The sequence below is a fragment of the Muscardinus avellanarius genome (assembly GCF_963383645.1).
Source record: "Muscardinus avellanarius genome assembly, chromosome: 14".
Classification (NCBI taxonomy): domain Eukaryota; kingdom Metazoa; phylum Chordata; class Mammalia; order Rodentia; family Gliridae; genus Muscardinus; species Muscardinus avellanarius.
In genome coordinates, this window is record NC_137800.1 from 87,291,028 (window position 1) to 87,306,934 (window position 15,907).

General features: G+C 50.8%; 1 protein-coding gene across 1 annotated transcript; it reads left to right on the forward strand.

Moving 5' to 3' along the window:
• Window positions 1-3,519: 3,519 nt before the first annotated feature.
• On the forward strand, window positions 3,520-14,227 carry LOC308273275 (HLA class I histocompatibility antigen, alpha chain G-like; the record flags this gene model as incomplete). Its single annotated transcript, XM_080710356.1, has 8 exons — window positions 3,520-3,592; window positions 3,789-4,058; window positions 4,268-4,543; window positions 5,096-5,371; window positions 5,484-5,594; window positions 7,514-7,561; window positions 13,722-13,801; window positions 14,108-14,227. The coding sequence occupies 8 exons, from the start codon at window positions 3,520-3,522 to the stop codon at window positions 14,225-14,227; spliced, it is 1,254 nt and encodes a 417-aa protein (XP_080566482.1).
• Between the last annotated feature and the right edge of the window lie 1,680 nt (window positions 14,228-15,907).

The following is a 15,907-nucleotide window of genomic DNA, read 5'->3' on the forward strand; positions in this document are numbered from 1 at the left end:
ATCCCATATAGTGAATCCTTGGGGGTGGGAGGTGGAAGAGAGGAGAGAGAAGAGAGGGAGAGAGAGAGGGAGGGAGGGAGGGAGGGAGGGAGGGAGGGAGGGAGGGAGGGAGGGAGGGAGGGAGGACTTGAGCAAGCAAGCAGGGAACCTGGAGTTCCGTGTTCTTCAGCGTGTCCACACGGGGGCGCCGCTGTGCCGCTCTGGAGAGGAAGGCGGGCACACATGGATGGTCCAGAGAGGGCACATCAATGCAGGGATGAGGATGCTCCGGCAGCCCTGCACTGCTCAGGGTGAGAGGAGACAGCGCTCTGGCAGGAACCCCGCGGGCTCCCCGTCTCTTCTCCGCTGTCTTTTCTCCGGGTTCTTGAGGACGAGACCCTTCCTTCTACAAACGATTCCTTTTCTTAGGTATTTTTTAAACCAGGCTTTTCTCCCCCCAATTCTTTTAGATTTCCACACATGTGAAGGGAAAACGAGCCTCCACATACAGTACACACAGGTTCCCTACTGAGATCTGACTTTGCAGTCACACGTTTCTCTCCCATGTTGGAGCAATAATGATGTTATTCCGTTGACCTCTATTTTATTTGGAATTCATTCATTTTATTTGTGTTTTCCTTCTCCCCCAGTTTGATCACAGGTTGAGGTCAGCGTACAACTTAGTGAGACCCTATTTCAGAAGTAAAAAACTAGAAAGGCTGGGTGTATAGATCAAAGGTACAATAGCCCTGTGTGGAATCCACAGTGCCACTAAAAATAAAATAAAAGTAAAGTAAAATAATGGAAAACAAAAGAGAAAGAGAAAGCTACTAGCTTTACATGATTATTCTAAACTACTATATATATATATATATGGGGGGCGGGTCTAGAGATGGAAGGAACATTCTAACTCCAAGCTACACCTCCTGCCCAATTTTTTATTCTTTTTTTTTGTGTGTGTGTGGTACTGGGGTTCCTGGAAACCATTCTACCTCCAGGCTACACACTCCCAGACCTATTTTTATATTTTTATTTGGAAACAGGGTCTCTTAAGCCAGTGAGGCTGGCTTCAAACCAGTGCGATCCTCCTGTCTCCGCCTCCCAAGCACGGGGATTACAGCGTGCGCCACCACGCCCGGCCTTATTCTTTACCACCGGGTCTCACTGAGTTGCAGAGGGCCTCACTAGGTAGCTAAGGCTGTGCACGAACCTGACCCCGACGCCATGGGACCTGGCGGTGGGCACTTGGGGGTGACGGGGTGACTCACAATACTCTCTGGGGAACTCTGCGGTAATACACACACATGGATGCTGGACCATTTGTACTTAAATGTGTCAACAGTACAGTGTACTTCAATGCATCTAACTTGATCAAAAGTGTATTACTCTTCAAAATAGGATGTAGTAATTACATCAGATCCTTCAGTGGGCAAGGCAAACCTTTAGATTTGAAGGCAACAGAACACAAACTACTCAATGATAGTTTCAGGTTCAACATCACAAGCTACTTTTAAGAGGCTAAAACTTCCTTTCTTTCTTTTTAGGGTCTGGGGATGGAACCCACGGGCATTCGATCTCCGAGCTACACCCCCCTGCCCAATTTTTTATTCTTTATTTTGCAACCAGGTCTCACTGAGCTGCAGAGGGCCTCACTAAGTAGCCGAGGCTGTCGGTGAACCGCGTGCGCCACCACGCCCGGCTCTAAAACTTTCAATTTAATGTATCAAAGCTCAGTATTCACAATTATCTGAAAAGTTATTAAAACAGTCCTATATTTGTGTGAGGCTGAATTTTCTACATTTCAACAAAAACACATTAACTGGTGACGATGTGAAGAGCCAGCAGGGTTTTGTTTTGTTTTGGTTTTGACGCTGCATTGAACCCAGGGGAATTCTACTTTCCAGCTACATCTTTTTAATTTTTTTCTTTGTTTTAAAGCAGGGTCTTGCTAAGTTGTTGAGATTCTCACTAATATTCTGAATCTGAAGCCAGGCATGGTGGCGCACGCTTGTAATCCGGCATTTGGGAGGCTGAGACGGGAGGATCGCGGTTCACAGACAGCCTCAGCAGCTTAGGGAGGCCCTCTGCAACTCCATGAGACCATTTTCCAAGATACAGAATAAAAAGTAGTACTGGGGGTGTAGCTTGAAAGTAGAATGCCCCTGAGTTTCATGCAGGAAAAAAAAATAAAAAGATTCTGAGTCTGGCCTGAAACCTGTGATCCTCCTGCCTCCGTCTCTCATCTCCTGGCACATTCTAGACATCTGCCACCAATCCCGGCTAGCAGTTTCCTGCGATGAAAAAAGAATTTCAAAACTGTGAAATGGAGCCAGGTGTGCTGGTGCAGGCCTGTAATCCCAGTACTTGGAAGACTGAGACAGGTAGATGGCAGGTTCGCAGTCAGCCTCAGGGACCCAGCAAGGCTGTCAGCAACTTTGTGAGAACTTGTTTCCAAATACAAAGTAAAACAGGGCTGGGGGTGCAGCTCAGAAGTAGAATGAATACCCCTGGGTCCATCCCCAGCATTGCACACAGAAAAGGACACAAACCACACTTCAAATATAAGAAGGTCCACTCTTCTCTCTGCTTATTTTATTTTAGAAATAGTTATTTTGCTTTAAAATATTTCTTTTAACATGTAATTGGTTATTAATATTCTAAATGAGTAAATTTAAAATTGCATTAATTTCTTTTTTCTTTTTGTCATCGTACCCAGCCCTTCTTACTTTGAAAAAAGTGTCTCACTAGGTTGCCGAGTGTCTCCCTACATGTAGAGATTAATCAAGAACCCTCCAGCAAGTCAGGCGTGGAGGCTCACGTTTGTAATCCCAGGATTTGAGAGGCCGAGACGGGACGCGGCTCGAGGACAGCCTCGCTACTTAGTGAGGCAACTTCGCAACTCAGTGAGACCCTGTTTTAAGTAGAAAATAAAAATAGGGCTGGCGGTGTAGCTCGGGGGTAGAAAGCCCCGGGGTTCTGGGTTCCATCCCCAGCACCGCAAAATCCTGGAAGCCTTCTGTCTCAGCATCCCAATATCGTGATTAGAGGTGTGCCACCACGCCCAGGTTGGCATTCATTTCTAATATGGCAAATGTTTCGGCATATTTGACTCAAACTTATTACCTTTGGGGTTCACAAAAATATCTCAGTCCATAGAGAGCCTGAAACCAAAACGTGTGAGAACCGCTGGCTCGGCCCCTGGGACAGGAATCAGGGCGATGGTGTGACGGCCACGCAGCCCTGGGCAGTAGAGAGGAGCAGCCGCGTCCCAGCCCGCGGCCGGCGCTCGGCTCAGGCCCAGGACGGTCAGGGCGCAGGCGCGCAGCTGCGGGGACTCCCCAGCGCCCAAGTTTCGCTTCTCCTTCTCCCAGCCTGTGTCAGGTCCCTCTGCCCGGACACTCGTGACGCGGCCCGCTTCTCTCTCCCATTGGCTGTCGCTTCCGAGAGCAGCCAATCAGCACCGCTGTGGCTCCCGGTTATAAACTCCGCACAGCCGCCCGGACTCTGCTCAGCCGCCTGGGCTCCTCCCGGACCTCGAGGATGGCGGTCATGGCCCCCCGAACCCTGCTCCTGCTGCTCTCGGGGCTCCTGGTCCTGGCCGAGACCTGGGCGCGTGAGTGCGGGGTCGGGAGGGAACCGGGGTCCGCGGGGAGGAGGAGCCGCCGCCCGTGTGCGCCCCGCGCCCCCTCCTCCCCATCCCCTCTGCGCCGCCCGCCCCGCGCCCCGTCCTCCCGAGTCCCGCGCCCTCCTCCCTCCGCCCACCCCGGGGCCTGCGGGGGGAGGTCGCGACTCAGGCGCCCCGTCCCCAGGCTCGCACTCCATGTCGTATTTCACCACCGCCGTGTCCCGGCCCGGCCTCGGGGAGCCCCGCTTCATCCTCGTGGGCTACGTGGACGACACGCAGATCGCGCGCTTCGACAGCGACGCCGCGGACCCGAGGGTGGAGCCGCGGGCGCCGTGGATGGCGGGGCTGGGGCCCGAGTATTGGGAGGAGACAACGCGGAGAGCCAAGGCAAGCATGCAGATTAACCGAGTGAGCCTGCGGACCCTGCTTGGCTACTACAACCAGAGCGAGCGCGGTGAGTGACCGGCGGGCGCGGGGCCACCGCGGGCTCGGGGACCCGGGGCTGGACCAGGGCGAGGGCGCCCCGAGCAGAGACCCTCGGCCGGACCCGGGGACGGTCAGGGAGGCTTCCCGGCTCCATCTTCAGTTTAGGTGGGAATCGGGGGGGGGGGGGGGGGGCGGGAGCTAAAATGAAGCCCTGGTTGACACCGGGGGCGGGGCCAGGCTCTCACACCTTCCAGAACATGTATGGCTGCGACGTGGGGCCAGACAGCCGCCTCCTCCGCGGGTTAGAACAGTACGCCTACGACGGCGCCGATTACCTCGCCCTGAACGAGGACCTGCGCTCCTGGACGGCGGCGGACACGGCGGCTCAGATCACCAAGCGCAAGTGTGAGGAGGCTGGAGAGGCAGAGCGCTACAGGGCCTACGTGGAGGGGGAGTGCATAGAGTGGCTCCACAGGTACCTCGAGCTGGGGAAGGAGGCCCTGCAGCGCGCAGGTCAGTGGGTTCGGTCCCCGAGTCTCCTCCCCGTCTCCCACAGGAGGGAGGGAAACGCCCCACGCTGAGCACCCTCCCCTGCAGAGGGTTGTGGCCCTGGGCTCCAGGTCCTGGGCAGAGTGACCCTGAGGCCCCCTGCTCTCAGGACGCTGAGCACCCACTTTCTCAGGGCTGGAGGAAAAGACCCTGAAATAGCTGTTCCCTCTGACTCTGGCGGCCTGGGCGTCATGGCGACGTCCCCAGGCTGGCTCCGGCCCCAGTCCAGGGTCTTGGAGTCTCTCTCCAGCCTCCCACAGCCCTCAGCCTCCACCCGGGTCAGAACTGAAATCCCTCTCACAGACCTGGAGCCTCTACCTCAGGCTGACTCCACTGATTCCAGAACTTTCCAAGGAACAGGAGATTATCCCAGAAGCCCTAGTGCAGCCTGGAGTCTGGGTTTCCGCCCCTCCCCACCCTGGTTGTCCTGTCCACCTCAGGATGGTCACGTGGGCTCTGCCTCAGTGGACAACGGAGGAAATACAAAATGCCTCAGTGTCCTGACTCTTCCCTCAGACGCCCCAGAGACACACGTGAGCCGCCACCCCAGACCTGACGGGGGCGTCACCCTGAGGTGCTGGGCCCTGGGCTTCTACCCTGCCGACATCAGCCTCACCTGGCAGCGGGACGGGGAGGACCAGACCCAGGACATGGAGACTGTGGCCACCAGGCCCGCGGGGGATGGAACCTTCCAGAAGTGGGCGGCTGTGCCGGTGCCTTCTGGGGAGGAGCAGAGATACACGTGCCACGTGGATCATGAGGGGCTGCCCGAGCCCCGCACCCTGAGATGGGGTGAGCAGGGCTGTGGGCACAGAGCCTGGTGTCAGGAGAGCAGGAGGCGCCCGGGACCTCGGCAGGCTCAGGGCTGAGAGCTGGGGTCACCCTGCCCTCCCTCTTTCCTTAGAGCCTCCTCAGTCCACTCTACTCATCGTGGGAATGGTCCTTGGAGGTGCGGCTGTCCTTGCATTTGTGCCTGGATTAGTGGCTTTTGTGAAGTGGAGGAGGAGGAGAGCAGGTAGGGAGGCTCAGGGTCAGTGTTCTGGTCCCATGAGGGGTTCAGGCCTGGTGTCCCCGCCTCCTTCATGGAAGCGCTGTCCCACACGCTCCCCAGCCTGGGTGCTGTGGGCTGACACGCACTTGTGAAGCTCAGGGACAGTAGAGGACACACTCGGCCCTGAGGTGGTGGTGCTGAGACCTGATTCCACAGGAGAGGTCAGAGGGCGAGGGCCCTGCTGAGGACAGACTCCAGGAGGCGGCTGCTCCAGCCCGTCAGCCTCCTTCCTGTGCCTCCTGGTCCTCCCTGGTGTGACAGACTGGCTCAACTGGGCACTGAATATGGGCACTGAGTCTGTTCGGGACCGAGTTTCTCAGAAAGTTGGGCAAAGGTTTCAGTTGTAGTTCTGCAGCCACTTTTCTGCAGCGATTTTTTCCCTTTTTATGAAATAAACTCCTTTAAGTTCCTGTTCACGGCACTAAAAGTGGAGATTCCTCTCCGGGAAAAATCTGAATTGATTCACACAGACAAATGCCTCTTTTGCAATTGACCACTTTATTCTAGACACAAGATTTTTTTGTACTTCCCTATTTCCCCGATTCCCTAGTAGTAAAGTGTAAACACCCAAAAAACAATAGTGAGATATACATGTAAATCACCAACCCTGAACAAGAAAAAGTAAGGCCTGTGGCATCACAGGTCTTTGTGATTGAAATCAGTCCCATGACCCTGCAGGTGGGTCTTGTGCTTTAAGTCAGCCCCTTTGGCCTTGCCTTGGCCTTGCAGCTGCAGAGGCTTTTAGTGGGCAAATTCTAGAAGAACAAAAGTCACACCCAAAATCACTTGAAGAATTCAGTTTTTAAGAGTTTTCTTTAACCCTTTTGGAACCTTTTATTCCTAGGGCTTATTCCAATGTCCTTCTCTATCTAGCAACCTCCTTTGAGCTGAATGGGGACGAAGTCGGAGATTCCAGCTTTCATACATGTAGTTGGCAATAGGGAAATCCATGTACATTTATGATGATTTAGAGGATTTCAATGAATGTCTGCTGGATTTTGTCTGCAATACCATCTGCTGTCTGAACGCTTCACCCTATTAAACACTTAAAATATATTTTAGTAGACAGGGCCCAAAAAACAACATGAAGTTTTTATTATATGTCTTTTGTTCTGTCATAACTATTTTAACCAGGTGGTGTCACCCTGTCTCCAGGCAGTGCTATCACTAGGTGCAAAGGTCAAGATTCCTTCTAGCCCTCATCTCTATTGTAATGTATTGTAATTAGAATGAAGGTCAGAGATAGAGAGAAATTCTGCGTTTGTAATTGCTGTAGCAGGAATGCTTCCACAGCATCTGAATTCTGACTAGATTTACATCTTTGAGCAAAGCCAAGGGTTGTTTAGAGGCTTAGACAAAGTATTAGAAAATTTATTTTCCACGGACTCAGTTTCTCTCACAGTCCTGATCTTACATCACCAGAGCAATTCATGTGGAAAGTTAAAAGAATCATTACCAAAAGAATAATAGTTATGAAAGAATATCTAAGAGTGGGGGAGTACTTTGGCCAGAGACAACACTCTCCCTCGGGGCATTGCTTTCTTTAAGCAATCAGACAATTTTGCGTGGGAATCACACACGCAAATGCCGAGGAAAAGGCGGCACCCTGGGTCTGCAGTCTCCCTTCTGGAACCTTCCCTGGGCCAGCACTAGAGGATTCCTCTGGTCCTCATGACCCGCCTCACCTCCAGTCTCTCACAGGATGTTTTCTTCTCACAGGTGGAAAAAAGGGCTACACTCAGGCTGCCTGTAAGTATGAAGCAGGGTGATTTGACACCTTTGGTCAGTGTAGACGGGAGTCCACGGGGAGCTCAGCCCCATAAACCCTCCTCAGCCATGTTTCCTGTGGGCTCTGACCAGCTCCTGTGTTTGCTCCTCCCCAGCCAAGGACAGCGCCCAGGGCTCTGACGCGTCCCTCACAGCTGGCAAAGGTGAGGCCTGGAGGCTGAGAGGAGGCCGGGCAGGGGGGCCTGGGCTCTGGGCACTCTGGTTGGACCTTCTGAGTGTGTGCGGGCTGTGAGTGTCACCACGTGCACCGGCTGATCTGATCTGTCCGTGATGGTTTACCCTGCAGTGTGACACGGCTGCCTCGTGAGGACTGAGCGACACGGGGTCCCTGGGGTCTCTCCTCACTGTGACTTCAAGGCCCTGACTGCTCTGTCTCAGCTGCCTCTGGATCCGTCCTCACCTCTGTGTCCCCATCAGCGTAGTGTGAGGAAGGAGGAGACCAGCCCACCTGAGCAGGACCCTCCCCACAGGACCTGGGCCCTCCTGTCACTTCTGTCCCCGCAGAGGCGGCTGGACGTCTCCATCCTGACACAGCTCCGTGCTGCACTGACCTGCAGCTTTTTAATTTCCAATTAAAAATAACATTTTGGACATGGATTTTTATTTCAAATTCTTGCAAGGAAATGTAGTTGATGGGTTGATTAAATAAAAAGATATCTTAAACTTGAGAGCGAAACCACACCTGAGCAGGGCATGGTGTGCACACTTGTAATCTCAGTACTTGGGAGGCTGAGACAGCAGGATCGCAGAGGTTCGAAGCCAGCCTCAGCTACTGAGTGAGGCTCTCAGCAACTTAGTGAGACCCTGTTTCCAAATAAAGTATAAAATAGGTCTGGGGGTGTAGCCCGAAGGTTGAAAGCTCCTGGGTTCTACTCCCAGTACCACAAAAAATTTAAAAAAAAACATAAAAAACTTAAAAACTAAAAAAAAATTAAAAATTAAAAATAAATATAAAGATGTATGACTACAACACAACAAATTTAAAAAAATTTTTTAAAAGGGCTGGGGGGTAGCTGGAGGTAGAATGCCCCTAAAAACAATCAGATATAAATGGCAGTTAAACTAGGGGAAACCTCAGCAAAGCTAGAATGGAGGGGTAGGAGAGGAAGAAGGCTGAGGCTGATTAATGGAGGAGCTACATCTGAATATGTATAAAAATATGAATATAAGCCAGGTGTGGTCGCACACGCTTGTAATCCCAGCACTTGGGAGGCTGAGACAGGAGGACCGCACAGGTTTGAATCCAGCCTTAGCTACTTAGTGAGGCTCTCAGCAACTTTGTGAGACCCCGTTTCCAAATAAAGTATAAAATAGGTCTGAGAGTATAGCCCGGAGGTAGAAAAGCCCCTGGGTTCCACCCCGACTACCACAACTTAGTGAGACCCTGTTTTGAAATAAAGTAGGCATAAGGGTGTAGCTTGGAGGTGGAATGCCTCTGAGTTCCATCCCCAGAATCAGAAGGAAGACAGGCAGGAGGGAAACTATCGGTTGCTTTGAATTCAATATACCTGAGGAAGAAGACACCGCTGTGGCCTGGCTAAGTCTGTTCACCAGGGCTAGGCACGTGGGTCCCATCCAGCGGGGAGCTGCGGTGTACCATGTGCAGAGATGGAGACAGGCACCTTTGTGGTTTGTTGTCCTGGAGTGTCCTCTTGTGGAATATCTCTAATCTGTGCCCTTTTACTAGAAAGGAAAAAGCCATTCCCTCTTTCCCTCCCTCCTTCTTTCCTTTCTTCCCCAAACTTTTTTTTTTATAGACCAGAGATGGAACCCAGGACATTCTACCTCTGAGCTACACCATCAGCCCTATATTATTTATTTATTTTATTATTGTGGTACTGGGGATGGAACTCAGAGGCATTCTACGTCTGAGCTCTACCCCCAGACCTATTTTTTATTCTTTATTTGGAAACAGGGTCTCACTGAGTTGCAAAGGGCCTCAGTAAGTAGCTGAGGCTGGCTCCCAAATGCTGGGATTATAAGCGTGCGGCACCACGCCCGGCTGAAATATCACTTTGTGTGTGCGTGTGTGTGTGGTATTGGGGGTGGAACCCAGAGGCTTTCTACCTCCAGGCTATACTTCCAGACCTATTTTATATTTTTTATTTGGAAACAGGGCCTCACTAAGTAGCTGAGGCTGCTTCGAACCTGTGTGATCCTCGTTTCAGCCTCCCAAGCACGGGGATTACAAGAGTGCGCCACCATGTCCGGCCTGAAATATCTTTTTTTTTTTTTTTTGGTGGTACTAGGGTTCCTGGAAGCCCTTCTACCTCTGGGCTACACTCCCAGACCTATTTTTTATACTTTTTTAAAATTTGGAAACAGGGTCTCTTAAGCCAGCGCGGCTGGCTTCGAACCTGCACGATCCTCCTGTCTCTGCCTCCCACCCAGGTGCGGGGATTACAAGCGTGCGCCACCACGCCCGGCCTGAAATATCACTTTTGATGAGATTGTCAACAATGCCTGAAAGATGCAACACTGATCTATAGCCAGAGAACTTTCTGGAACCATCAAAGAGATCCTGGGGACTGCCCAGTCGGTGGGCTGCATGTTGATGTCGCCACCCCCATGATATCATAGATGACATCAGTAGAGTGCCCGTGAGGTAGAGCGCCCGTGAGGTAGAGCGCCCCATGAGTTAGAGCGCCCCATGAGTTAAAATACAAAGAAATATGTGTCAATAAAGGATCATCTGATAAAAATTCAAAACAAAAAGCGAGAATTTCTATACTGTTCAGATTTTTGCAGAATAACAAGACATTCCAGTTAGTTCTTCTTTAACATTAGCTTTTCTTTGTTCTCCTGAGGAATCAAAATATTCTCACTTGCGCTGTTTCAAAAGGGACATTAAGAAACATACCCAAACTTTGTTCTCTTCAAGTCCGCCTTTAATATTTTATTAAAAATTCTTAAATTTGTAAATATGAAAACACTGAAACTTGCAACCAACACAAGAATGACAATGCACTAACAATAAAATGAAAGAAGAGGCTTAACTGTTGAGAAGCAGCGGCAACTCCATAGCTCAAAGATAATTGTTTGAACAGGCAGGTTAGTGTTAGGAAAAGCAGCCCCTCAGCCTGCAGTGACACGGGCTTCCCGGCAGATGGCGCTACGGAGCCTCAGGTGCGGTCCAAGCCCCGTCCTGTGCCGACTCTGTCTCTTGGGGTTCTTCTGTTTTGTTTTGGTTTTTTGGTGCTGGAGATTGGACCTAAATGCGTCCTACGACTGAGATATGCCCACAGCCATTTTATTTTTATTTGTTGCGATACAGGGGATTGAACCCAAGACATTCTACCTCCAAGCTACACCCCCAAGCCCTATTTGTGTGTGTGTGTGTGTGTGTGTGTGTGTGTGTGTGTGTGTGTGTGTGTGTGTGCTGGGGATGAACCCAGGGGCATTCTACCTTTGAGCTACACCCCTGCCCTATTCTTTTTATTCTTTATTTTATTATTATTATTATTATTTTTGGTGGTACTGGGGTTCCTGGAAGCCCTTCTACCTCCGGGCTACACTCCCAGACCTATTTTTACATTTTTATTTGGAAACAGGGTCTCCTAAGCCAGCGCGCACGGCTGGCTTCGAACCTGCGCGATCCTCCTATCTCTGCCTCCCAAGCGCGGGGATGACAAGCGTGCGCCACCACGCCCGGCTTTTTATTCTTTATTTTGAAACCGGGTGTCACTGAGGTGCAGAGGGCCTAAGTAACTGAGGCTGTCCCCAAACCGCGATCCTCTGGTCTCAGCCTCCGGAATGCTGGGATTACAAGCGTGCGCCACCACCACGCCTGGCTGTTTTTTTAGTCTTGATTTTGTAACAGGGTCTCACTAAGTTGCAAAGGGCCTCACTAAGTAGCCAGGGCTGTTCGGGAACCATTATCCTCCTGTCTCAGCCTCCCAAATGTTGGGATTACAAGCGTGTGCCACCACACCTGGCTTTTATTCTTTATTTTGAAACAGAGACTCACTAAGTTATGAGGAGCCTCACTAAGTAACTGAGGCTGGCCATGAACCTGTGATCCTCCTGTCTCAGCCTCACAAGTACTGGGATTCCAGGTGTGGGCTACCCTGCCAGGCTGGCTGTTGTCATTTCATCAGTTGAATGGATGAGTTTATAAGATATTTTTTAAATTATTTTTACTGCTAATTGCAGTTACTTATTATACTACATACTAACTGGTACACAGTATTTTAACAACTGCTGAATGTCAGCGCTCCTGCCTACAGGAACATCCCCACAGGACACCCACCTCTCCCCGCCACCAATCCCCACCTTCCTGCTTTTCTTTTTCTTCCTTTTTTTCTTTTTGGTACTCAGAATGAAATCCAGGGTCATTATACCACTGAGCTATACCTCCAGCTCTATTTTATATTTGTAACTTTTTTTTTTTTTGCAGTACTAGGGATGGAACCATACCTCGGAGCCACACCTCCAGCCCTATTTTCTTTTTATTCTGAAACAGGATCTTGCTAGGGTGATGAGACCCTACTTGCTGAGGCTGGCTTTGAACCTGTGATCCTCCTGTCTCAGCCTCCCAAGCACTGGGATGACAGGTGTGCACCACCATGCCGGGTATTTTACTTTTATATTATTAGTGTCTGTCTGACTGTTCTCCTTGCGGGTAAGGTTTATACTTTATTCAATTTTTGTTTTGGTCTCCAAACTCAGCTAGTTTGGTGAATATTGTTTTCAACCCTTTTTCTTTTTTGTTGGTATTGAGGATTGAACCCAGAGGTATTCTACCTCCAAGCTATACCCCCTGGGCCCTTTTTACTTTTTGATTTTTTTTTTTTTTTTTTTTGCAGTACTGGGGATGGAACCCAAGGGCACTCTGCGTCCGAGCTACACCCCCTGCCCTATTTTTTATTCTTTATTTTGAAACAGGGTCTCTCACTGAGTTGCAAAGGGCCTCGCCAAGTAGCTGAGGCTGTCCTTGAACCACCATCCTCCTGTCTCAGCCTCCCAAATGCTGGGATTACAAGTATGTGCCACCATGCCTGGCTTACTTTTTGATTTTGAAACAAGGTTTCATCAAATTGCTAAGGCACACTTTAAATCTGTGATCCTCCTACCTCAGCCTCCCAAGCACTGGAATTATAGGCCTGTGCCACCACACCTGGCTCAATCAATTTATTTATTTATTTTTATTTATTTATTTATTTTTGTAGCGCTGGGGATGGAACCCAGAGGCTTTCTACCTCCGGACTATACTCCCCAACCTACTTTTTAATACTTTTTTTTAGGTGGTACTGGGAGTGGAACCCAGAGGCTTTCTACCTCTGGGCTATACTCCCAGACCTATTTTATATTTTATATTTTATTTGGAAACAAGGTCTGACTAAGTTGCTAAGAGCCTAAGTAGCTGAGGCTGGCTTCGAACCTGTGGGATCCTCCTGTCTCAGCCTCCCAAGCGCGGGGATTACAAGCATGCGCCACCACGCCCGGCTTTTTTATACTTTATTTGGAAACAGGGTCTAATTTTCTGAAAGCATCAGTAAGTAGCCGAAGCTGGCTTCAAACCTGCATGACCCTTTTGTCTCCACCTCCCAAGCGCGGGGATTACAAGCGTGCGCCACCACGCCTGGCTCAGTTTTTTATTGTGTCACTGATTATAAGAAGTGAAGAAGCAGAGGCCCAGATCACTGAGCTGCCCTGGGCCACGCATGGCTACTTATTCTGCACAAAAGCTAGATTGTGATCTGGGAAAAGAGAAGCTTGGGAGGAAGCTGATGTCTAAATGAAGTGCCAGTGCGGGTAAGAGAAATCCTGGTTTCTCCATGGAGTGACTAGCCCGCCATGAGGCCCCAGGGCCCCAGGCCTCCATGGTCAAACTAGTGGCCACACCCAGGCAAAAGCGGTGTGAGGACAGGGGTCCTGGGAGTTTCCCCACAGAACAGAGACTGCACCCTGGCTTCCTCTGGCCCTTTACAGTTTTAACGTCACTGATGGCGGCGCACTGTCTAGCCTTCACTGTTGGTCCCTAAGACAATTCTGTTTCTGCTACTTTCCTATGGCATGAGCAGCCCAAGGGTGGGGGCCTGGGGAGTCAAGTGTGGTCTAGCCCTTGGAGACACAAGAGTCGCCTCCTGCCAGTTCTTCAGCGTAAGAATCTCCTTAGCTCCCCAGCCCCTGCAGCTCCCGGTCTTAATTCCATCCCAGCCGACTCTCCCAGGCGTCCCTGGCAGGTGAAAAACCAAGACAAGTGGGGCCAGATGGCGGGGAGGACGGGAAAGGGCGTACGCAATTTTGATTTTCCTCCCTTTTTGGGAAATGGACCCAATGTCTCCACCCCGCCTCCTCTAGGCACCTCCGAACAACACGAGGTCTTGAGAGGAGCTGGGCTGGAGCCCCAGCACCCATCAGAAGCCCCAGATGGGAGACAGGTGGGCTTCCTTAGCGGGGACTTTTCCACTTTTCCAGCACCTTCTAGGTAACCTTCGAGCACATTCACATGCTTGTATTATTGACACTTGGCGCCCTAGTGCAAATTCCAGGACACCTGTCCTCACTGGACCAACGGGAAGGGTGCGCTTGGAGGAACGAGCGGCCCGGACAGCCCAGCCTCTCACGAGTGTAGCCTGCTCACTGGCTGACAGGGTCTCTAGAGCTGGCACCCAAGACACTGCCCAGTGACCCAGAGCCCAGACGGGGCGCCTTGAAGGGCGAGCTACTCCTCACCTTCTCCCCAGATGCCTACCCTGCCCAGCTGTGCTTTGCTGCCGCCCAGCCCACTTGGCACCCTGGCAGTCAATAAACAGCCCAGTCTCCCTCTCTCCAGGAATCCAACGCGCGTCCAGCTGCGAGGTTAACGAGGGAGGATCCCAGGAAGGCCTAAGGATGACGGGCGCGCCACAGGCTGCGGAGGTGCAGAGGGGGCACCTAGGCTGGCACTGGTCACCTGCCAGCCTCAGCTTAGGCCCTGCGCTGCAAGCTGGCTCCGTGCCCTCCCCTACAGAGCTCCTACACTATTCGCTGCCCGACTTTTATTACTTTTTATTTATTTATTTCCCAAACTGTGGATTGAACCCAGGGCATTCTAGCTTTGTGCTATCCCCCCACCTCTGTATTTAATTATTTCAAAACAGGGTCTCACTAAGTTGTGGAGGGCCTAAGTAGCTGAGGCTGGCCGCGAACCTGGAGCCCTCCTCTCTCAGCCTCCCAGTACTGGGATCACAAGGGTGTGTGCTATGCCTGGCTGCTAGGCTTTTAAATAATGAAACTCAGCCCTGTACCTAAAGAGGTGTTCTGCTCAAGTCATAAATGTGCACGTGAATTGTCTGGTAGTAATTCTGGACTCGTACACATTTATTCAGTTTTCACAAGCATTTTATCTTAACTAAAAATCTGTATCGACAGAAAGTCCTCAAATTGTACTGTCTGAGCCCCAGGATTATATGTCCTTCATATATATACATATATATGCATATATGTATATTACATATATATATGTAATTTCCTACTGGGGATTGAACCCAGCAATGTTTGATCTCCAAGCTATACCCTCAAGCATTTTTATTCTTTATTTTCAGTCTCACTAAATTGCTGAAGGTCTCGCTAAATTGCTGAGGCTGACCCTGAACCTACAATCCTCCTGCCTCAGCCTCCCAAGCACTGGGCTCACAGGTGTGCACCACCACACCCAGCTATGCACCCTTCTGAGTGGGCGCTGGACCGGGTCTAGCCTGCAGCTCTTCGTTCCGGCCCTGCTTGTGCATTTTTTTTTTAAATTTTTTTTTTTTGTGGGTCATTCTACCTCCGAGCTATATCCCCTGCCCTATTCTTTATTTTGAAACCAGGTCTCACTGAGTTGCAAAGGGCCTCACTAAGTAGCTGAGGCTGCCCGTGAACCGCAACCCTCTGGTCTCAGCCTCCCGAATGCTGGGATTCCAGGCGTGCGCCACCACGCCCGGCTCTGCTTGTGCCATCTTTATGCACAGTGCTAAGCACGGGTCCAGACGCATGGGGGACCCTCAATACATATCTGCTGAATTTGAAAAATCCCTCTGCAAACCTCACAGGAGGAGGCCACCTGTGACACCTCTTAGGCTTCTTCCCTGAGCTCCTGGAAAACCCTGGGCTGGCAGCAGGGGGCGCCCTAAGCTGTGGCTCAAGGGGGGGGGGGGCGGATACTGGCAGAAACTCCAAGGGCGGGCTGGATTGAGACTTTCTCTCCCCATGAACGTAATGAATTTTTGTTTTCTTTCTTTCTTTCTTTCTTTCTTTCTTTCTTTCTTTCTTTCTTTCTTTCTTCGTGGTGCTGGGGATTGAATCTCGGGGACATTCTACCTCCAAACTATACCCTCAAGCCCTATTTTTTATTTTTACATTGAAACAGAGTCTCGCTAGGTTGATGAGAATCACTATTTGCTGAGGCTGTCCTCAACCCTGTCAGCCTCCCATCTCAGCCTCCCAAGTATTGGGATTACAGGCATGCGCCACCACATCCGGCTTGAACAATGGTTTCCTACAGTTTAGCGTGGGGAGGTGGG